Source organism: Haliotis cracherodii, unplaced genomic scaffold (assembly GCF_022045235.1).
Source record: "Haliotis cracherodii isolate W230 unplaced genomic scaffold, xgHalCrac1.p SCAF_9, whole genome shotgun sequence".
Lineage (NCBI taxonomy): Eukaryota > Metazoa > Mollusca > Gastropoda > Lepetellida > Haliotidae > Haliotis > Haliotis cracherodii.
Window position 1 is genome coordinate 7754505 of NW_027266343.1, and position 23774 is coordinate 7778278.

At 38.6% G+C, this 23774-nt stretch overlaps 1 protein-coding gene across 1 annotated transcript in view; it reads right to left on the minus strand.

The window, feature by feature from the left end:
• Positions 1-23774, minus strand: part of LOC139452234 (uncharacterized) — a 131637-nt gene that overhangs the window by 38330 nt on the left and 69533 nt on the right. The window contains exons 12-15 of the mRNA XM_071233634.1: positions 23276-23446; positions 5931-6083; positions 5380-5513; positions 597-642 (exon numbers count right to left, since the gene is read on the minus strand). Of these exons, the coding sequence (XP_071089735.1) occupies positions 597-642; positions 5380-5513; positions 5931-6083; positions 23276-23446 (504 nt within the window). The remainder of the gene's footprint in view (positions 1-596; positions 643-5379; positions 5514-5930; positions 6084-23275; positions 23447-23774) is intronic.

Below are 23774 nucleotides of genomic sequence, written 5' to 3' on the forward strand. Positions count from 1 at the left end.
CGTGGCTACACTCCTTGCAAGCCTACGCTTAATCTCGTTTTTTCCCATGATGTGATGGTGAAGTATTAAAGATAGCTCACTTCCAAAATCAAAAAGATAAAATGAAATTTTTATTCTCTGCTATCAAAGCACGTCTCCACACAAAGGCAAAGCATAAGTGAATGAGGTGGCATATAGTGTGTCAGGTGATCAAACCGCCTGGGTCACCGTGCACAGGATTGTAGTTCGTGACCTATTTTTTTAAGGTGGTGGCAATGGTGATGAGGGGAGTGTTCGGGCGAATTGAGTCATAGGGGCTGGAAACTTTGTTTTAGGATGTTGCCACACAAGGTTCGAAAGAAGAAGGAAGAAATGCATATAGAATAAAATTTAAAATTTCACAACATAGATAGCCATTTTTATACTTCACTTAGAACTGCCGAAGTCAGAAGTCAGATATGATTCTCTAAATGCTTTGCTAGCTGATAATGAGAAGATAAACGTCTCCGATTGGATTTGATGAGCTGAAAGTTCATTTGACGTGCCCTCCTATAAAGTATCAAAACAAAGGATCAGTTTTTAATGAAACGGCTATGTGAAATACTTGAACTACTTACCTATGTTGCTTGAAAGGACATCACTCTTTCCTGCAGCATATAGTGTCTGTAACATTGAAGTAAAGACTAAAAGAACAACAGAAATAAGCTTTTGAAAGGCGTTTAAAAGTTGGAAGAATACAAAGACATGGTATTTTTTGTGGATAACAACTTCCTTATTGTTTGAAAGTAAGTTTAACGGCTACTTCTTCCAGCCTTCATCAATGAATAATCACTATTTTTAACAACTTTCTTCATACCAGTAATACTTGTCATGGTTCCGTTACCTTTTGATTCCTACTTACTACCCAATCAGACTAACAATCAAACTTATGTTAAGTAACAGAATGCCATTCTGAAAAAAATCACTTACATAAAATAAATCACCATATCCTTAAAATCATCAAAACACCAAGTTGAATCTGGTAATGTTTACCCACTAAAAATGGAGTATGATCCCCAGCTACAACCTGTTTGGCAGAAACGCCAGTCCAGGATGCCAGGCTCATTGCCAAAGCTCGAATTCGTGGGCAGTGCATGAACTGATAGGAGGAAGAGCATCCTGTGCTCGACGACAGTTTGCCGCAATGGTTGTCTTGAGCCAGCCGGCAACCATGGCTTTTTAATGTCTTTGTCAGAATGGGTCTTGCATGAGACAAAAATGAGTTTCCAAAGATGCTGATGAAGGTCAGATAGCTGTCAGATAGAATTTGAGTGCATGAATGGTAAAAAGGAAGGTCAACAGTAGGTGCCAACATGGAAATGGTATACTGTCTATGACCCAAGGGACCAGTAGCAGTGGACGTTCTTAGCAACAAAGTCTGGTAGGGAGTGTAGGGAAGGCAGCTTTGCAAGACTTTTGGAGCAACATGGCATTGGCGAGAGAGAAGACTGAAATAGTGCAGGTCAATCCTGGGTTGGCAAAGAAGATCTTTGTAGAAGTAGAAGTAGAAGTAGAGAGGATTTTCCATCAGTAGATATAAGAGCCGGGACACCAGGTCCTGCTCGGACAGCCAATTGAGATGAATCACTTTGTTGTGCAAATAGCTTCTCCAATGTGCTGATTGGACAACCATAAGCTGAGGAGTTGTCAGGATTGGTGTCGTGGTCTTGTGCGTCAATGCATCAGACAGGGACATGATGCCTTCAATGTTCTTCTTAGCTGCCTCCTTACACTTGGCTTTAGGGAAGGAGGTATCAAGTTTCAAGAAAGCTCTCTTGGAGAGTGCAAAACTTGCAATGGGACTCCACCGTACATAAGTTGTCTCTGCGCTTCCAGCAGAAATTGTGAGAGTCTGCAATGACCATATGAAACGACCACACTTTTGACATGTAGGGAAGGGGACAGACGACACCATAACTGGCGAAAACTCACTAGTGCCGTATATGTCCACAGATAAGCTGAATTTTGAGGACCACAAAAAATGATTCTGTTGACATGGTCAGCTTATGTATGGGTTACACTTTCATCAAACTCTTTTCTGTTGGTAAAAAAACTACATTGTATCGCTTCAGGTGAATGAACAACATTATATAAAACTTTGTCAATGAAAATGAGAAATTTGCGATAAAACGTCACTAGACATGATGATTAACTAATTCACTTGCATTTCTTGTTATGCTAGGCATTGTTTTATGTGGTAGGATAAAGATTTCCGTGTGTATTGTCAAGTAAACTAAGACGGAAATAGCAATCAGCTGTACACACATGTTCTCCAATCTATCGGATCTTATGTTAAAACATACCCAATAATATAATGGAAAATAATTTTGATGCAAATATCGGAAAAAATAGTATCTTAAAATATTATTTTACTATGAATAATATGTTCTTGTATCGTATTATTTTAGTTGCAGGTTTTACTATGTATCTTCAAAATAATGATAACCATAACCACGGTTGTGCGATAGTATTTTAGTGTACTCTCGGATACTTTTTTGCATGGAACAATTTGACAAATCACCGTTGTGATTTCACGCGATCTCGCTGTTTCCATCGCAGAAACAATATATTGACATTTAGTCGTCAAACTACAACAAATATTACTTTTAACGAGTCGAAGTATGGCAGTTATGACGTATGTATCCATTTTCTGTCCACTAAGGTTCGTTTCAAGGTGTCAATAGTGGTAATATGATCGGTGAGCTGGCAAAGCAGACCATGTGGAACGGGGCAAACAGATGTTGGTAGTACCGGACGGACACCGAAATATTTCTCCGTATCGACAAAAATTTATCCCCAAAATACAACTTTTAATTGCTTTTATCTAAAACAGGAAGTTGTGATTTCATGTGATGGACAATATAGAATATCTTCATAGGAAAGGATTTCAATTCAAAACCTACAAAATCAACAAGTCGTCCGGGCATGAAACAATATCCCTCCCTGAAATTTAAAAGTATTTTAGTGTGTTGATGGAACATTTTCCCTATAAGTCAAGTAAGTAAAATTATGCTTCATGAGTTTACAAACCTGCTACATCTTCACCCACACCAGGATGTGGTCAGTGAAGAGGACAGGGCTCGTTGTGTCAGTTCAACAGTGTTGACAGTGGTAAGTAATAAATCAGATCAAGTTCTCCACCCTTGATGTGTGAAGATCATTGTCTGCCTTGCACAAGATGAAGGTCAAATTTGTTCACCATCTGACAGAGTTGTGCATGATTATTCATGTTAAAGTCTCCTGTCAGAACTGTTTTCCCCATTCATGTTGAAAGTGAAGATATAGCTTCATCTCAAAGACGCACAAAGTTCCTAAGTGGGCCTGGAGGTCAGTATACGACAACAACCAATACAGATGTCTCTGAACCATAACTGCCATCAGTTCCAGAGATGTTGGACAATGAAACCATGTGCAACTCAGATCTCTCTTAACTAGCATTGCTACTCTGTGATCAGATGCCTTGTGAAGGAATGAATGAGAAGGGAGACGATCATATCAGTGTATTTCCTCATCTTAGAGATGGGTTTCTGTGAGGGATAGCACTGACATTGTACTGGTGAATTCTTCAGTCAGGAGGTGATTGTAAGGTGTATATAGAGTCCATGCACATTGAGATGTCCAATCAGAAGTGAATCTTGTGGAATGCTCAGCAGGGAAGACTTCCAAGAGAACAAATCATCCTCTTTCAGTCACTCCATTTTCTTAAGAGCATACTTATTGACTTTTATCTTCTGTTGTCAAATCACCAACCATTGAACTGTATGAGCTGCCTTGTGACTTATAAACAGTAACAGCCCATGCAAGAACACCAGAATACTGTTTTCTTTCCACTACAACAAACATTTTGTATTGGCAATGAAAAATGTGACTGTAACAGCCTGAATAGGAGTTGCTTCCTTCAGGATTTGCTAATCTTCTAGCTTGCAATTCTTCATTAACATGGCCTGAATGAAATGTATCCCCTGGTTCTTGAGATATCGCGCTAACAAGGAATACAAAGTCCAAATCTTGAAATTCTTGTAAGGACATTGAAAATAATTGCAAAGTCACCACAAACGACTGGCATCTGGACATCCTCCAGTTACACCTTGGTGCCAAATATGAATGAAATGAACCAACTGGTTCTTGAGATATAGCGCCAACACTTTTGTTTTGACACACAGATGATCGTAAATACTATATTCTCGGCTTCACGCTATCACACTGCGAAGGACAATTAAACACTTTTTATTACAGAATTAACTTGTGTAATTCAATACAGATTTGTTGATATTCTGTTTATGATGACCGATCATGATGGGACGTAGTTTTAAGTTGGGGATCTGGCTTATCTACCACACATTACATTTTGATACAGATTTCATGGACAAGGTTAATATCTCAGCTTATATATATGAGATTGGCTTATCTACGGTCATATACAGTACCAACACCATCAAATGCTCACATAACAAGCCTCTTAATAATGAATAAAACTTATACTAAGTACTGATTATGATATTTGTTAAAACAGTGTAGCAACAAAGCCGAGTGCTAGAGTAGGGTCAATCATAGGTGATGTCTCTAGCACACACAAGAAAGAAGTAGGCGGACTGCGAGGCCTAAAAAGCAGTCACCCAGTGACAGTAGAACTATATAAATTGTGGACAATAGGTATTACTAAGGTGCTTTGCGTTGCACCTCACAGATGCTGGTAAAAGGACAACTGACCCAGGGTAGGCTTAAAGCCGACAGGGACCATGTTCCAAGGAAAACAGACAGAACACACTCCTTACATGTCAGCTCTCTCAATCATGGCTTCCATATCGTCAAGTATGCAAGGTCGCCCAAATCCCCTTAAACTAACTCACCCGCTGTATTTCTAAATACTTTAATTTACCCAACAAAATACTGAGCCGAGCCGACCACAGAAGTGATTTTTTTTCTGCCTTGGCAAATGGAAGAGCTGTAGGCTATTGGTACTATTGCATGAACAACTAGTTGAGTGTAGTTGACAGTGAAGAGGGCTTCTGTTGAAAAGAAGAATTTCTACATGAAACTCATCATCTTGAAGGTAATTCTATGTTCGACGGCGAGCCTTTTTATGGTTTGGCTAATTGGTAGTGAGATAATTGATGTTATTAATAGGATACAAGTACTACTAATAGCAAAGTTGTCAAACCTATAATTTTAACAAATACAGTGTTACAAACTAATGGTTCAGTACAGACAATATGTTCATTTATACGATGACCAAACTGTGTCCAAAAGAGACTTAACCAAATGATATTAGGCTATCATCTTTTTCTATCATCTATAAATTATTTTACAACATTGTAACATTCTTAACATTTGGAGAAATGTCAGAATTGAAACACGTACTTCAGAAATCTTTTTCATGACTGTTTCATATGCCTGTGTAACGGTCTCGTCTTCTGAAGCAATTATCTTGATGGCCCCAACTGTGGATACTGATGTTCTCGTGATCTTTTCTGGTATCACAGGGCTGTTGAACCCTGAAAAGTGCACATATTATAGCATAAAAAAAGGAACAATAAGAAATACAATGTTGACACAGTTTACATTGTGGAGATAAATAAGGTATAATTCTAAGTCCAATTACATCCAATAAAAACAACAACATGTTTTAAAACCTTAATATGTTGCAATATTATTAAAATAACATTATGTTGTATTTAGCACTTTAAAATGTTTTGGTGCCCATGTTCAGTAGATTAATGAATTTTCAATGCGGACAGAAAACAGGTTACAAAGTAAGCTAAGGAGTAAGCAGAATACTGCAGTTAACTATAATTCATGATGCTAGGTCAATATAGGTCAAGATAAATTTGCCGAAACAAAACTCATACTTCATTAGATACAAAAACTGTTCTGCTTTTGCAACCACAAAAAGATGGGTATACAACACTTACAGTTCAGCCACCATGAACTGGCCTTTGGTAGGTCACTAAACTCCTGAAAAAGTGATTCTGACTGAACTACCACTGTCATAGTACACAGACGGCCATCAAATTTTTTTGTGCCTTGGAGAAACTGGTTGAGTTGTGATGCAAAACCTCCTGAGCCTGTAAACATAAAACACAATAGCTGACCAGATGCATGTAACGTCTTCTGAAAATTTCCCTTCATATCTGTACTTTAAGCATTTTTTCTGATGGCCTTCAAAAGGTATATCAGCATTTGTTTTACCCAGCTGTTATTCAATCATATATGAGTCATTTCAAGACTGAAATCTGTATGCATGTAATCATACTGGATAAAAAATAGTGCTACAGGACTGAAGCTCATGTGGATACGTAGTCAAACTACAACAAATACTACTTTTATGAGTTAACGCTTTGCATATATGATATGTATGTATTCTCCGACAACTAAAGTGTATTTCAAAGCATCAACAGCTGTAATTAATGGTGAGTTGGTGCGATCTGATGATCACTTCACACACAATTTCGTTGATTAATAAAATAGATTACAAACATAAGTCCATATATACAATGAATATTTTTTATCAATCTTTTGTGTAACAACAGGATTAAATTCCGTACAGATTTGTTTATATGCTATTTCTGATGACATGATGATGTGTCTATGTTGGGAAAATAAAGGAATTTATTGGACTCTTTAGCTACCCTGCAGTTTAACTGAATCAGTGGTATCATGAAGGGGTTATCGCGAGGGACGACAAAAGTTATCAAGAGATGACATATCCCCCTGCTATGGTGCAATTCGGAAATGGAGTTTGGCTACTTATGCCGCACATTTGGTTCATTGCCATTGGATATGTTCATTTCAGTGAAGGAAAATATAATGCTGTCCAGTTATTTTCAAAATCCAAAATCTTGAAAAGGAACAAGTTCCCTACTAGACTGATTTGCATAAGTTTCATTATATATATTCAACAGTTTGGAGTGCTGCTCCAGTAAACAAGCACTACCCTCATTTTCAGTAAGTCCAACTTGTCATAATGAAAAAAACCCTAAAAAACAATTTAAATCCCTAAGCATCAAAGGGTACCAGTTCCCCACTAGTCTGATCTATAAAAAAAGGTTAAAAAAGAAGTATATAACAGTTTTGGAGTTATATTTCGGAAACAGAAAAAATAACTTATTTTCATCGATATTATTTTTAAGCTGCAATGTACATTAAGAATGCTGTTACAAGAGCAAAGGAAAGATGGGTGGGAAATTGTTTTGAAAATAGCAGTAGAAAGATGGCGAAGTGAAAGTGTGTGTCATATATATGATGTCACTTGAAAACAATTAACAAGCAGAAGTGTTGTTTTGTTTGGTGTCATGGTGTTTGTTAAACCATATTCTAATTTATTTCGATATGAATGCAAAGATTCGTAATGAAACAGTGAAGATATTCTAATGTTCGGCCCTGGATAAGGAACCATATACACAACAGAGTCTAAGTCCACTTTGTTTTCATGGCACAAAAGACTCATAAAAAGGTCTTTATAACAAATTAAAGGCATCAGTTCACTATCTGAGATGAACCAGAGAAACCATTTTGACTTTTGCACAGGAAACAAACCACATGTGCACCCCTGACCAAGTCTTGAGTAACAAAATGATTGATAAAAAAACAAATTTAAAAAAAAGCCCCACGTAGTAAAAGACACCAATTCACCACCTGATTGAAAATTATTCAAAAGTTTAATGAACAAACAATGAAGAGATCTTGATTTCTGTTGTGAAAACAAACCATATGTCAAACTGCGTAAAAGTCCAACTTTATTACTCAAATCTGAAAAAAAAGCAAGTAAAAAAAACCTAAATATCACTGAGAAGATCAAGGCACCAGTTCCCCAACTGACTGATGTATGTGCAAGATTTCATGAAGGAATTGTGTCTACCATGTTAATTTGGAAATGTGGAATCTAAGAATTCCTCCCCTAAAATTTACATATTTTATCTTATCCTGACTCATATTTAGTGCTTGAACCCCACTGTTTATGACGGGTGGTTCAGATGGTCAACTGTTCATTAACCCCTGGGAACATGATATTCGTCTTAATTTCTTCGGTCTATCAAACAGGGAGCCACCTCCTTCTTGTGTTTGTTTGTTTGATTGTCTGTTGTTTAACACCACACATAGCTATATTCCAGCTATAGGAAGGAGGTCTGTAAATAATCAAGTCTGGACCAGACAATCCAGTGATCAGCACTCTCCTTAATGATAAAGGAGATGCTATCCAGGAGATGTTATCAATACTATCAAGTATTGAACTGCGGCATGGTATCTCAGCGGGCTAGCACCAAGAAATCGGTCTGTGGTGGGTTCTCGGAGAGTCATGACATGCGCACGAGTTGGAAGACAAGCATGCCACTTGACCATCTGTTTATTCAAGACTGTCCAAGTTACATAACAGCAGATTGTGCTTAACTGCAGCTAATCACAAACAGATGTCTGTTGGCCTATCATAATATTACACACAAGCTTACAACTACTGTATTTCAATTACAGATATTGCAGTCCGGACTAGTACAAGCAGCCATACACACACACGTGCATGCATGTTGCTAGATAAGTGCAATAATCTTGAATGTGACGAAACACCCCATATCACCTCACCTTTATTAAGAAAGATATTAAAACAATAGTTATCATTGTTAATAATTCTAAGAATACTGACCTCCATTACAACATTGCCATAAATCCCGCATTTTGCCTGCATCACAACTATACGTGATTAGTTGTTTGGGATACAACTCTTCCATGTGCAAAGGCCGGAGAATACTCATTTCTTTCCAAACATCATTCGCTAGAGACAGATGATTGGTGGGGTGGGAGGGAGTATATCTGTTGTAATAGAGAGATAAAGTGTCTCTTCCAGCGGTGCGAATGAGGGCCCATTGCCGCTAATAGAAAAATAAAGTATGGATAGGTCTGAATGGTCTGTTGCATGTCCTAGAGCTGGTATGGTATATAGGCCGTGGGCTAGGTATGACCCACGAGCCCCCCCCCAACATCCAAACCCCACTTAATTTTTTTAAAGCCCATAAACATACTCAACATGATTTTGAATGTTAACAAGAAAAAAGTTGGGACGAACTTGTTGTTACAGCCTTTCAAAGTATGGTACCCCATATCGCGTTTTCGGACGGTTTTGCCGTATATCACTTGGGGGTATGATTACGTTTTGGGTTGTCATCTCACTAGTGACCTGCTGATCTTCAAGTGCGATATACCACTGGAATCCATATATAAATACCTCTCCAATGAGGTATCAATAGTTGGTATTGAGTGAATGTGGACCAACCCATGGCAAATCGAACGTCATATATCCCGACAAAACCAAATATGTTCTAGGTACGTGTGCCTGATTCCACTATAATCTTTTTACACATGTTCCAGTACATCCCTTGAAGTACTTACTTAACATGTGATGTTACCAGGTGAAAATCTTTTGCACAATTTGGAACAAATTTACTCTTATAATATCAGAGTAGGATACCTAATATTGCATTCTCGGCTTAGCTACATCGGAACAACGCTTGGATGTATGCTAAGGATTTGCCTTGTCATCTTGTGTTTTATTCACCGTCCTTGATGTGTTATATGCCATAGGAAACCATATATAAACACCATAATTTGATGTAGGCTGATTATTGATCTACTTTTGGACAATCATAAAGAATACTTCTTGATAACTCTGATATCACTCACTTTTGTATGCATATAAGAGGTTCACAGTATAATGCTCGAGCCGATTTCAGAACTTTGAATGAAATGGACCTATGTGTAACGTATTCAAGATGGCAACCATAAAGCTGTGCAAAAAAACTGATCATAATGTAAATGTTATTTATTTCAGCAAATATACAAAATCAATTTCTTGGACGCAGACTTGATATTTTGCCAAATTTTGCCATTTCAAGTTGAATTTCAGATTCTCTAGTACAGCTACTAGTTAAGGTGAATTTGCAGGGGGCACCACCGAAGGTAAAAGACGAATTCACTTACTAACATTTAATCCATACATAACTTAGCTACTTAAGCTTCCAATTTACAGACCAAATGTCCAAATGTGAATCGTCCAAATCGTATATGAATGGCTTGAAATGAACAGGGACCGTGCATTCACAGAAATAAATTATATTCCAATTAAGTACTTAAGATTCTCTTACAGAATACCCAAGTTAATATATATGGAAATGTCCCACCTTGTAACAATGTCATCACCATGATTATGTGTCTTTTGAGGTTGAACTGTTGTCACTGAGCCCAACATCTTATACAACGGGGAACAACTTTGACAGCTTTGACATCTCAACCTAAACGGAAACGTATCCCCAGTAATCCAGAGCCAGTGTGCATTATACATGTACCTGGCTGGAAGTATGGCCCACTACAACGTCTGAGCAAAGCCAAAGATCCTGATGAGAAGATGGAAAAGCTGAAGGAGCGATCAAGCGTAGAAGGATGGCAGAACCTCAAGAAACGCCAAATCACATGGAAGTGTCATGTACAAGCCTGCCGGCAGTTCTGGAAGAAACCCATGGCTATCACAGAGAATATTATCAGCGTTTTACAATGAACCTTGACAGTTTGTAACAACCTGAAATTGAATCTTAGGAACTAGCTGGCCGCCCAATTCGGCGTTCATCCTATGAGCCCATCATCTTCGAAACGTGGGCCATACTTCAAGCCAGGTACGTGTATGATGCACACTGGCTCTGGATCACTGGGGATACGTTTCCGTTTAGGTGAGATGTCAAAGCTGTCTTCGAGTTGTTCCCGGTCGTATAAGATGTTGGTCTCAGTGACAACAGTTCAACCTCAAAAGACACATAATCATGGTGATGACATTGTTACAAGGTGGGACATTTCCATATATATTAACTTGGGTATTCTGTAAGAGAATCTTAGTATGTAATTGGAATATAATTTATTTCTGTGAATGCACGGTCCCTGTTCATTTCAAGCCATTCATATACGATTTGGACGATTCGCATTTGGACATTTGGTCTGTAAATTGGAAACTTAAGTAGCTAAGTTATGTATGGATTAAATGTTAGTAAGTGAATTCGTCTTTTACCTTCGGTGGTGCCCCCTGCAAATTCACCTTAACTAGTAGCTGTACTAAAGAATCTGAAATTCAACTTGAAATGGCAAAATTTGGCAAAATATCAAGCCTGCGTCCAAGAAATTGATTTTGTATATTTGCTGAAATAAATAACATTTACATTATGATCAGTTTTTTTGCACAGCTTTATGGTTGCCATCTTGAATATGTTACACATAGGTTCATTTCATTCAAAGTTCTGAAATCGACTCGAGCATTATACTGTGAACCTCTTATATGCATACAAAAGTGAGTGATATCAGAGTTATCAAGAAGTATTCTTTATAATTGTCCAAAAGTAGATCAATAATCAGCCTACATCAAATTATGGTGTTTATATATGGTTTCCTATGGCATATAACACATCAAGGACGGTGAATAAAACACAAGATGACAAGGCAAATCCTTAGCATACATCCAAGCGTTGTTTCGATGTAGCTAAGCCGAGAATGCAATATTAGGTATCCTACTCTGATATTATAAGAGTAAATTTGTTCCAAATTGTGCAAAAGATTTTCACCTGGTAACATCACATGTTAAGTAAGTACTTCAAGGGATGTACTGGAACATGTGTTAGAAGATTATAGTGGAATCAGGCACACGTACCTAGAACATATACAGGATTAAAGGTTTGTGCGAGAAGAATTTGGTTTTGTCGGGATATATGACGTTCGATTTGCCATGGGTTGGTCCACATTCACTCAATACCAATTATTGATACCTCATTGGAGAGGTATTTATATATGGATTCCAGTGGTATATCACGCTTGAAGATCAGCGGGTCACTAGTGAGATGACAACCCAAAACGTAATCATACCCCCAAGTGATATACGGCAAAACCGTCCGAAAACGCGATATGGGGTACCATACTTTGAAAGGCTGTAACAACAAGTTCGTCCCAACGTTTTTCTTGTTAACATTCAAAATCATGTTGAGTATGTTTATGGGCTTTAAAAAAATTAAGTGGGGTTTGGATGTGGGGGGGGGGGGGTGTGCTCATGGGTCATACCTAGCCCACTGCCTAATAGTGTCAATGGTCTAATGGACCAATGGCTGTAGACTGAGTTTTGGCCATAAAATGATGGAGAGCATGCTCTGTGATGGATTTCCAATCCTTCTCATGGGTAAGGCTTAAATAATCTAGAGCGTGTCGTTCAGAAAGTCTCACTGCAGTCGCCATAGTTAAGAGGAAAGCAGCTTTCTTTGTCTTGTGTTGGTGTGTAGCATTTGCAAGGTGATCAAACGGTTCAGTTAGAAGAGCAGAAAGAACCACCGATAAATTCCATTTGGGGACGATTCTAGGTGTGCGTATGTCTTCTAAAAGAAAAACTGCAGGTGTCTATTCAACATGGGTTTGTTGCTGATAGATAATCCAGCATGTTGAAGGGCGGATCTATAGCTCTCCATTGCCCTATGATGGATCTTATTATCTTGTCTGAGATGTAGGAGAAAATCTGCAACCATTGTAATGTTGACTTGGGTATCATCTAAACCTGATTGTCTTCTCCACTGGACAAATTCTCCAATCTGTAGTCGTAAATAAGGGAGGATGAAGGTCTCCAGGTTCCATCAACAGCAAATGAGGCAGATTTAGATAATCCAGAGGTTTGATCCTTTTGCTGGATTATTTCCAGGCAGTTCGATGTAGACTGAGTAGATTGTTGTACTGAATATCCGACCTGGGTTGACGTAGAAGATCACTGTCATGTGGAAACCATGGACAGCAGTGATCCATTTGAAATCCTTCCGATGAAGTGTCCATTTTCTGCCAGGATGTTCAGTCTCCCTGGTATGTGTCTCACTTTAAGTCTTGCAAAGCATTTAGCTGAGAAGTTTCCATCATCAACAAATGGACTTGGATCCACCATGTTTCTGGATGTATGCCACCACTGTGGTGTTGTCAATGGCCACTGGTATTGATGAGGAGATCCTTCCAGGATTGAAGGGCATAGAAAATTACCTGACAATTGATGTTAAGGTCTCTCTCTCTGTCAAAGTTCATGATCCTTGGATCTGGAGTTCATCCATGTGGGCTCCCAATCCTAAGTCTGAGGTGTCTGTGAACAAGTGATGGACTGGTGGAGTGTAGGCGAGAGGAATGTCTGACATTATATGGTCTCGATGAGTCCACCAGAGTAAATCTTGACACAGGTATGTTGGAAGGGATCCAAGAGTGTCAAGAGACAGATCCCGTACATGGATGATCCAGGAATGAAAAAGGCGAAACTGCAGCCTGCACCTGTAGGTCATATCCTGTAGTTGGGTTAATTTGCCGATCAGGGAAATCGATCATCAGATCGAAAGAAGTGGCTGAGATAGAGCCTTGTTGTTCATAAGGAGAAATATCAATCATCCAGAGGGCAGAGACATCCTGTGGTCAATATGAAGTGAGCTCTTATGTAATGATGTCTTGGGTAGGAGTCAATTCTGATTTGGATCGATGATTGAGGAACTCCAGTTGAGTCACATGTCCAGTCAGGAATTCCCTGTCTTGCAGGAGCTGACATATGTCTTGACTGACAGAAAGTTGTCCAGATATCCATGGAGATGGACCAGATGGAGGTGGGTGAAGCTGATGACTGGAGCCCTATCCTGGTGAATAACCTATTGGGCAATCATTGTTTCTGGACAGATTTGTATCAGGAGAAAATTGTTCAGGACCTTGAGATCTGTGATCATTCTCATTTCAGTCGAGTTCTTCCTGGGCACAAAGAACACCGGGGAATAGAAGCCGAAACTCACGTCTGTCTCTAGGAGTTCCCGAATGACCTTCTTGTGTAATAGGGCCTTGATGGCTAGCTTAATTACGTCTAAGTTGGCTCCTTCCAGATGGAATCTATGACCGTAGGGACGGGATACAAGCTGAAGTCGAGTATGGAAGTGCAGCTCCCCACATGCCAGCGAAGACCTCTTTCTTGACCCATTGTGAGAAGCATAGGGAAATGTGGTAATCATAGATCCTTGGGTGATGCCAAGTCGAAAGGGTCTATGATGGTAGTAGGCATGTGGGTAGAGTCAGCCTCCTGAATTGAATCCTTGTCAACTGGATACACGTCATTTGGGGTCAAACTGACAAAAGGTGTCAAGTGGTTGTGGACTAGCAGGTCCACGAGAAGCTTGAGATGATTCCTTCCCTGAAGAGATAAAAATCTTCCTAGAGGGTTCACAGAAAGAAGTGTCCCTATTTGATCTCAAAGATGAGTACCTGACTATGAACATCTAGGCCTTTGGTGCAAGTTGGATCAAAGAAACCTGGCTGCTCTCAGTGATGTCATATCTGACTTCATCTATGATAGTGCCCAGTTGATTGTTGAAAAGCTTAGGAGCAATGATGGGTTTGGTCATGACCATCCTTCTGGCGTGAGATGAAATGACCTTAGATCGAACTTAGATCAGATAATAGTTCTTCCTTTCTCCTGATAGTGACGCTATCAGATAACTTGGAGGAGGCCTTCTTAGATAGGGAGAGGGAAGTGCTGAGATCACAGTGATGATCTTCAGTGCAGGTGAAATCTCTGCATTTCCCTCATGAAGTATGGGGATCCCTGGAAACTATAAAGCGGACACACTTCTGAAACGAGGTGAACATGTATAGTTGACAGAGAAGAAGAGGACTTCTGTTGAAAATCTGAAAGTTTGATTGTGTGATTGCAAACAAAATACGGGATTCATTGCAATGATGTAATAGAAGTAGAGGGTTTCAAAGGACTATACATCTTTATGGTTAACTTTTCAGGGAATATTTTTTTCTTGTATCAACATTCATAAGATCAAGAACATTTTCTTAACCTTCAAGAATATGTTTGGTTGTATCACTTTCTAGATAAGGCCTGGGAATGTTGTGGTAGTAGTAGTGGACAACAAACCTTCTGAGGCTTTGCACATCATCACTTAAATATGAGTAATCCAGATTGTTAAATATGAGGAATCCAGATTGTTTAATAGGAGGAATCCCGATTGTTAAATAGGAGGAATCCAGATTGTTAAATAGGAGGAATCCAGATTGTTAAATAGGAAGAATCCAGATTGTTAAATAGGAGGAATCAAGATTGTTAGATATGAGGAATCCAGATTGTTAAATAGGAGGAATCAAGATTGTTAAATATGAGGAATCCAGATGATTTTAGATAGCTGCATCTCAGACACTCTTTAATATCCGGTTATAAGATGAATCAGAATTATTTAATTGAAACAATACATTTTATTTGCCTGTTCTAGATATAAGAATTGATTTTAATTATTTGGTTTCCAGGTTGTCCAAATTAGAATAAAAGTGATTCCTTAAATGTATTGTCAGATTTTGGAAACATAGAAAAAATAACAATGTTTGGGGATCATATGTCATAGTTTTTTCCTCCGACCCACTTTGACAGTTTATTACTGACTCAACAAACTGTGGGAACATTACTAATTCTCCAAGATGAAATTTATTCCATTTTTAGGGTTAGTATGTTCATAGGTAACATAAATCACCATTTACATGTTTGCTGGCAGATGATATTATCATATTTTGGTAATATCTGAAAAAACTAAACAACATGAACATAATGGATTTTAAGCATGCTGAACGTTTTGTGAGATATTTCAATGATTTAATAATTGAAATCATATTACAACGACATTATTTCAAAACTTCCTTTGAAACTCGTTTCTCATCATGAAACTTGATAATCTACATGTATGATATGGTGGTATATAATCAGTTTTGGATAATTCATAAACAATATAATGTTTACATATATCCAGCTTTCAACAGAGTGTAAATAGACTGTTTAAATATATATTTGTATATTTATTTTTGAAACTTTATGAAAAGAATACTTTGATATTTGTTTGGTCATACATGTAAGTATTATGAAAACATACATTTATCTGCATGAACTTCATTATTTAGACCAGACACACTTACTGGTACATTTGAAAACCTGTTTCACTAGATCTTATCCTGGAAGTTGCCAAATTTAATTTTTGTATTCCACAATACTTGTGTAATTTTGCTAAGAAGATTTGGTGTACAAATAGTTTGGTAGCCAGTTGTTTCATGATCAGTGTCAAAGATAGAAAGTTATATTTATTCTTGCCACTCTATCTATCTACAGACCCAGATAGCAACCTTAATGCTTTTATTAATCTACCGACATGGTTGTTATTGTCATTCTGAAATCAAACAAATAATTAATTATTGTCCTGCTATGACTAAAAAACAAAAATTCTAACAAACTTATATGTTGCTTTCAATTTGATGTCATATAAATGATGCATCACATATTTTAACTTCTTTACAGTGATTGATAAATAGAGGATTCATCACAAGTGTTTTTTAATATGGGAAATATCAACCAAGTCTTAGTTAATCAGTATTAAAAAACACAAGTGATGAATTCTATTTATCATTTTCACATTTTTGCTTCCCAATTGAGGAATAATTGCATTAAACATTAACATCAGCATCTTGTCGAAATCTTATATATAGATCGTGCGTAGTGATACATGTTTTCCATAGCCGTGTAAACCAAAATAAACAACCTCTTAACTCCTATATGGCATATTCCTTCGCTGAGAAAAAGAGTTCCTTGGATTATTTTAAACAAAATACTTGAACAGACTTTTGCAGAATAATTGAAACTTTAATAGTGATAACAACAACGATTCTATGTAATATGATTATTTCTCTGGTGTAACTTCACTTATAATATATAGTTTCAAATCAAACCCCTCTCTCACTTGAAGAATGTCTCGCGGCTGAGAGGTATGAATAGATGCATTAGTCGGTGTCACTATCACTTTCGATGACAATCCGGCGTCTTTTGACTGGGACCAGGCTTGGAGGTTTAACGAGATTAATCGTTGTTTCCACCAGTAATGTTGCTAGCAAACATAGTGTTGACACCACCAGAAACATTTATTATTTGAGACCGCTGACTGTGTTGTCTACTGTCGATTTGGACATTACGCGAGGGGCCGCTCTGCATGACAGGAGTTTCATCAACAAGCTGGGATGTCACAGTGTGGGATGGAGTGTTTCGTGAAATGATGTTGAATATTTGCTTGTGCTGGTCAGGATTAATATGGCAGTAATTGTTCACAGAACGGATGCTTTTGAGGCCAGTTATCTGCATTATTTGATTTGGCGGAACATTATTGCCATTCAACTTTTGCACAAGGTGTTTGCGCGCAGAGTGATTTGTGAGTCGTTTCGATGTTTGGAGACTGGCGGCATCGCACATGTTTTTCATGAGAGAGGAAAGTTTGTTTTTCCCAATACGATAGCGGATAAACCACTGATCGCCAGGTTTAGGCATACCTAAAGTGTGTGTGCCGATGTAAAAGGGATCGTCATCTCGACAGAAGTCGAGTGGACGCGTGGAGGCATACAACTTATACACCTACACAGGGCACCGAGAGGGATCAGCAACATTAGCCCACATTTTGGGCCTAACGTCGCGACAATCACGAGGATTCTCACCAGACCTATTCTTTTCTTGTCTTATAGACAGTTCAAGATATTCGTGATCGTCTCCATCAACATGCAATGTGATGTCCCCCCAACACATGTTGTAGTGATCATTGACACCTCTTAACCCGAAATGGATTGTGTTGTAGAGCCATAGACAGTATATTATGCTCATTGGATTACTGATTCCAATGGATCCGGACTGCCACAGGGACTCGATCTCTTCATCACCAATCGGGTCGGCTCTCCTTGGTAAGTTACCACGCCCTTCTTTCTTTAGTTCAATTTCTCTCCCCTTAAATTCTTCCCGTGATCGTGAAAATTCTAAAGATGACGTGAGTGAATAGCCATACCCTCTTCGTTTTAGTGATCTCTCAATGCTGCTCTGAAAACCTGTGACACTGTTTGGTTCATAATTTTCCCCATTTGTTTTTCGAACACTAATGAAAAACTTGCAGAGAAGTGTGTCTAGTTCGTTTGAGATGATTTCGTGCATTTGGCAAAATTCATTTTGGACTTTTAGAAAGTTATCGAACAGTTTCAAATCGTACAAAGTTTTCTTGGCTGTGTTTTGATTGTCTAGGATCACACCATCGATCATGCCGTCCTCAACAGCCACAAATCTTCCTTGTGCATCTTTCGGCTTTGTGTTGGTCGTCTGCTTCGCCGTACTCGACGATGGCGTTTTCGATGATAAAACTTTGGCCACAGGGAAGTTTTGATAATCTGCCTTCATCACAGTCAAATTCAAATTCCGTACCATCAACCTGTAACCTGTTATATCCATTTGTCAACACGGATATCACTGTAGCACTTCCCCTTTGATCTATTAAAACATTGTCTCCAACATCAAAGGTATGCATGTTGTTTGTAAACACCTACTCACGTGCACCGGCAAAAAAAGTCCCACTTCCAGTTATCTAATTTGCATATCTAATTTGCATACTTATGTCATTGGGGTATGACATACATGTTTTTATGTCATAAGCTTATGTCATGGATAAATGCTTTAGTTAAATGATAAATGATGATCAGTTTATTTTTATTTTGTCTCATTCCACAATTTGTACTGGTACATTTATTTCATCTTGGTTTGATTACCAATTGAAGTTGATTCCTGTAGTGTTCTTTCAATAACCAAGAGACAACCTGCCAACTTCACACTTCGTTTATTCATCAGACGACAAGTGACAATCGGTGGCCAAGCCCGAGCACGGGTCTCCTTATTCGCAGCTTCCATACTCAAAGATATTTCCATTGATTTCTTTAAGTTCAAATCCTTCTCAGCAAGCAATTTACGCTGCATAGCTGCTGAAGCAAGTCCACACACAAACATGTCTCTCATTGCATCATCAAGAAATCCACCAAAATCGCAATGTTCACTCAGTTTGCATAGTTCAGCCATAAATGCACTCACTGATTCACCGGGGCGTTGTTTTCGCTGATAAAACTTGAATCTTTCTGCGATAACTAATGGTTTGGGATTCACATGGCTTTTAACGACATCAACCAATTCTGCATATGACTTGTCAGCGGGTTTTGCTGGTGAGACTAAAGTCCTCATGAGGGAGTAGGTTTCCTTACCTACTACGGTAAGCAATATCGCTTTCCTCTTCCCGGCATCTTCAACATCGTTAGCCACGAAATACTGATTAAGTCTTTCAATATACTCAATCCAGTCTGCATTTTCAGACACTGAAAATTCCTCCATTCGACCATATGTCGAGGAGGCCATTTTTAACAGCACAGCGCACACTACAACAAGCGCTATCAGTCCCATTAACACAGAGCGAATGTTCGTCACCAACTTACAGATTGGTCTTCTTGGTACCACACATGTAGAATCCCATCCTCGTCGCCAAAATTGTAGTGTTCTTTCAATAACCAAGAGACAACCTGCCAACTTCCCACTTCGTTTATTCATCAGATGACAAGTGACAATCGGTAGCCAAGCCCGAGCACGCATTGCATGTGCGTGACGTAACAACGTTTTCCGAACCACTGATTACATTACATGAACGACTTCTGTTTACCATCAGAATTTATCAAACAAAACCCTAATATTTTACACTTCCTTCTCATCTTTTGTTATTATATCTGTACCCATATCTGATCAAGACATTTTCATACTATACTCAACAACAAAAGTTCCTGTGACACCAATATTTTAGTGTATTTTTCAAACAAGTAAAGTTAGGTTTTCAATATTGTAGTACATGTATGGAATCAAGTCACAAAAACGCAACTGCTACAGAAAAGCATGCATTCCATGCAAAAGTGGACTTTTAAGCAAGCCCCATGCATTTCACTACCCAAGAATGGGTATAAAAACATGTGCGTTAATGGGATTCTATATGCATTGTTTAGCATCGTGCTGACAACAACCACTGAGAAAAACAACAAAATTAAGCAACTATTCAACATTTCAACATGCAACGCCTGTCCGAAAATGAGCGTCTGCGAGCCATTGGTATGCTTGAAGCAGGATCGAGTCAACATGATATTGCAAGACAATTTAACGTCCTCAGAAACACAATTTGGTGTTTATGGCAACGTTGGCAACAGACAATGCAGTCAGAGACCATCCTCGGAGTGGCAGGCCACTCGTAACCAATTATTGACAAGACAACTGGATTCAAACAACACACCTATGAAATCGATTCCAGCCAGCAACAGTGACTGCAAAGAAGCATCCCTTGCCTTCGACAAACATCTTCACAAACCATACGTCTCCGCCTCAGATGTGCAGGAATTGTCGCCAGAAGACCCGCCAGATGTCCCATTCTGACAGGAAACCACCGTCAAGCACATCTACAGTGGTGCAGACAGCGTCTACTCTGGACGGCCATGCAGTGGGGACAAGTTCTATTCACTGACGAATCTTGTTTTGACCTCAGCCACAGCGATGGACGGATTCGAGTGTACCGACATTGAGGTGAACGTTACGTCAATCATTGTGTCATGGAAGAAGATTGGTTCGAGGGCGGCAGCGTTATGGTTTAGGGTGGGATTACCGCAAGACAGAGGACCGTTTGATAGTTTTAGAGGGAAATCTCAATGGACAGCGCTACCACGAAGTGATCATCGACCCTGTTCTTCTACGATTTTTGCGTCATCATGGCCCAGGCATTACCTTTCAACATGGCAACGCGCGGCCTCATATTGCTTGACTTTTTCAGTATTCTCTTCAACAAAAAAACTTGAATGTCATGCCCTGGATGGCTCGCTCCCCTGATCTCTCACCAATCGAGCACATGTGGGATGAGATGGATCAGCGCCTTCGACGTCAACCACGTGTTCCACACACTCCAGGAACTTCGAAACATGCTCCAGCAGATATGGACAGATATCCCACAGAACTTTGTGCGACGCCTGGTTCATTTGATGAGACGAAGGTGTGTTGCTTGCATCACAACCAGATGTGGACACACACACAATGGATTTGTAAATTCACATTTTGTCATGTTCATGTTTTTTATGAAATCACGCATTTTCTGAAGTCAGTATGGCAAATTAAACCATTTGAACACTTACAGGAGTCTTTTATCTGTTGCAAACCGAAATTGTTTCAGATTTGGTAAAAAACATAACTTTGCATTAAATCTTATTCAATGTCACAGGAACTTTTGTTGCTCAGTATATTCAGGATAACTGTATTAGTGGCCTCCTTTTGGTATTTCATCATATAGTATATTTATTAATTCTAAGTTTCATTTTAACTTATTTTAAACATTTCACACATTATTACTTTTGTCATGCATGGTGCTGTCACGATGCCAATAATCGGTTGAATAAGTGATGGCTAAAGGAAAAGTTAAGTTTCATCTATCATTGTACACACTGAATAGAGTTATCGCCCCTTCTGAATATTTATTTTGACACATGAGTTATTTTGTGAACTAATTTCATTTACATCGTAACATGTTTGGATGAAAATCAAAGCAGAAAAAGTGTCTTACACGATAGTGTGTGGTGCAGCGAACACCACTATGAAATGTGAAATAAACATGATCAACGATTTCAAGTTCGCCAAGCCACGTGTTGACTGAGCAAATAAGCAAAATACAAGGACATGTTTCTTGCAGTTCATTTACGATACAAAACGTCTATAATTGAATATACTATCACACTGTCCCAATATTATGATAAAACAATCTATTTCGGAAATACATATCTCGAAATGCACCTTTCGATTCACTTTCAGGATCCTGACAGCAAAATGGTGAATTCCAGTGTATTACAGGCATATATTAGTTGGACCTCAGGATTAAATGTGCAATATCTTCTGTATTAGATACAGAGGATACCATTTTTTGTTTGAAATTTCCATCAGGGAAATGCACAACATGCTCAGCTGATGCAATGGAAGGATGTACATGTATTGGCTGCATGGGGAATATTTTACCAAAAAACAAAGCAAATTTCACAGATATTGATCTTTGCTTCAATCATCAATTTCAAAAATAGTAATTTCATCATAAGACATTGGCATCTTAATTGTATTCACAACATCAGGGACCTGCCTAATGATTAAGTTTTTGAGCCATTTACTGAAAAGAAAAAGCTTCAAAATTCGAGGTATAATTCTTGATTATATTGGGTTCTTTCAAATATACCTAAAGAATGGACAGATACTATTAGAAATAATTCTTTGATAGTACATAATCATTATCTAAACATATACTCATAAAAAAAAGAAACGCATATTGGGTATTTTTGGCTATAAAAGTAAAATTAGTGGACCAAGAGGTGCAAAATGAAGAGGTTTAATATGTTATAGTGTCAGTGACAATTTCCCAGATCTAAATGATCACAACAAGGACATGCAAACCATTAGTCGGGAAACACGTACGATTTGGAAAAAAAACCGCACCTAATGCATTAACAAAAGGGCCATGGAGCTGCACGCACTGCACGTGAAGCAGCACTATGAATGAAAGTGCAGGGTTTTTGGTTGCCTGGCATCTGCGTCAATCAAACAGTGACAGTTCAAGAACATGCCAAGATTAACAGAAGTGCAAAGAAACAACGTCACAGGCCGCTTGCAGGCAGGGGAATCCTGATCAGCTGAAGCCAGGGTTTTCAATGTAGCGCCCAGCACCATCACAAGGCTATGGGATCGGTTTCAACAGCATGGGTCAACACGTGATCGGCCAAGGTTGGGACGCCCAAGATCGCTACATCCAACTGCGCCACCTACGTGAAAGGACGACCACTTCCATGGGCAGGAGATGTCAGGCCGCTATCGATGACTCTAAATCAGCTCTATCAGACGACATCCCTGACAACCCAAGCCACTGTGAGCATTCAGTGGGATAAAGTCAAAGAATCGATTAACGGTGACCAAGTCTATGACATTTCCCCCCGGCGCACTATCAACTCATCAAAGACCCCAGTCAGCCATAATCCTGTTGTTAAAATTACTGGCTTCACCCTTTGTTTATGTTACTGACTACTGCATATATACTTGTCAGCCATACTCTATATATCACTTGCCTGATGATGGTGTTAGAACCTACACAGAAACGTCGCTCTTAATTGTAATAAAGAAGTTGTTCATCCATAAATCTTATCCTTATTTAGTACTCCAACTTCAAAATGCCTATCAAAGAAGTTATAAGTAAAGAAGTCATGTCCATGTTGTAACTATTATTAGTCATATTCCAGGTGCAGGGACACAGTGCATATTATTAACACATAAAGTTCATCTTTCAAATGGCAAAATATTTACCAGTGGAAGGAATGATGACTTGTATGCCCGTATTGTGCTGGTTCTTCTTCAGAATCTTCTTCAAAGCATCAAAGATTTTCTCTCTGTTGTAGACATAAACAAGCAAAGGACTCGCACCAAGTGAATGAGAGCTTATTCTGGCAAACTTGTTGTGTGTTAATTCATTTGTCACTGAAAGAAATTAAAACCAAGCATTTGTTATCTTGAGACAAAAGACTCAGAGTGTTTTAGATTGATGTGTTCACCTGCTTCACATTTTCAAATCAACAACTAGAAATGTTTCATTACATGCAAAAACAGAAACGCTATTTCCACCTCTCCCTGAATGCCCCCAAAGTGTTCCTTCAGCTACTGCAATAACAAAGTCATGAGCAATTTCGTTATAATAACATCACTTTCGGTTCAGGAAACTATATGGCAAATGCAGTACAACTTTGAAACAGAAAGTAACATGCCTCGATCTAGCTTATTACCAAATTCCTATTTGATAACATCACTT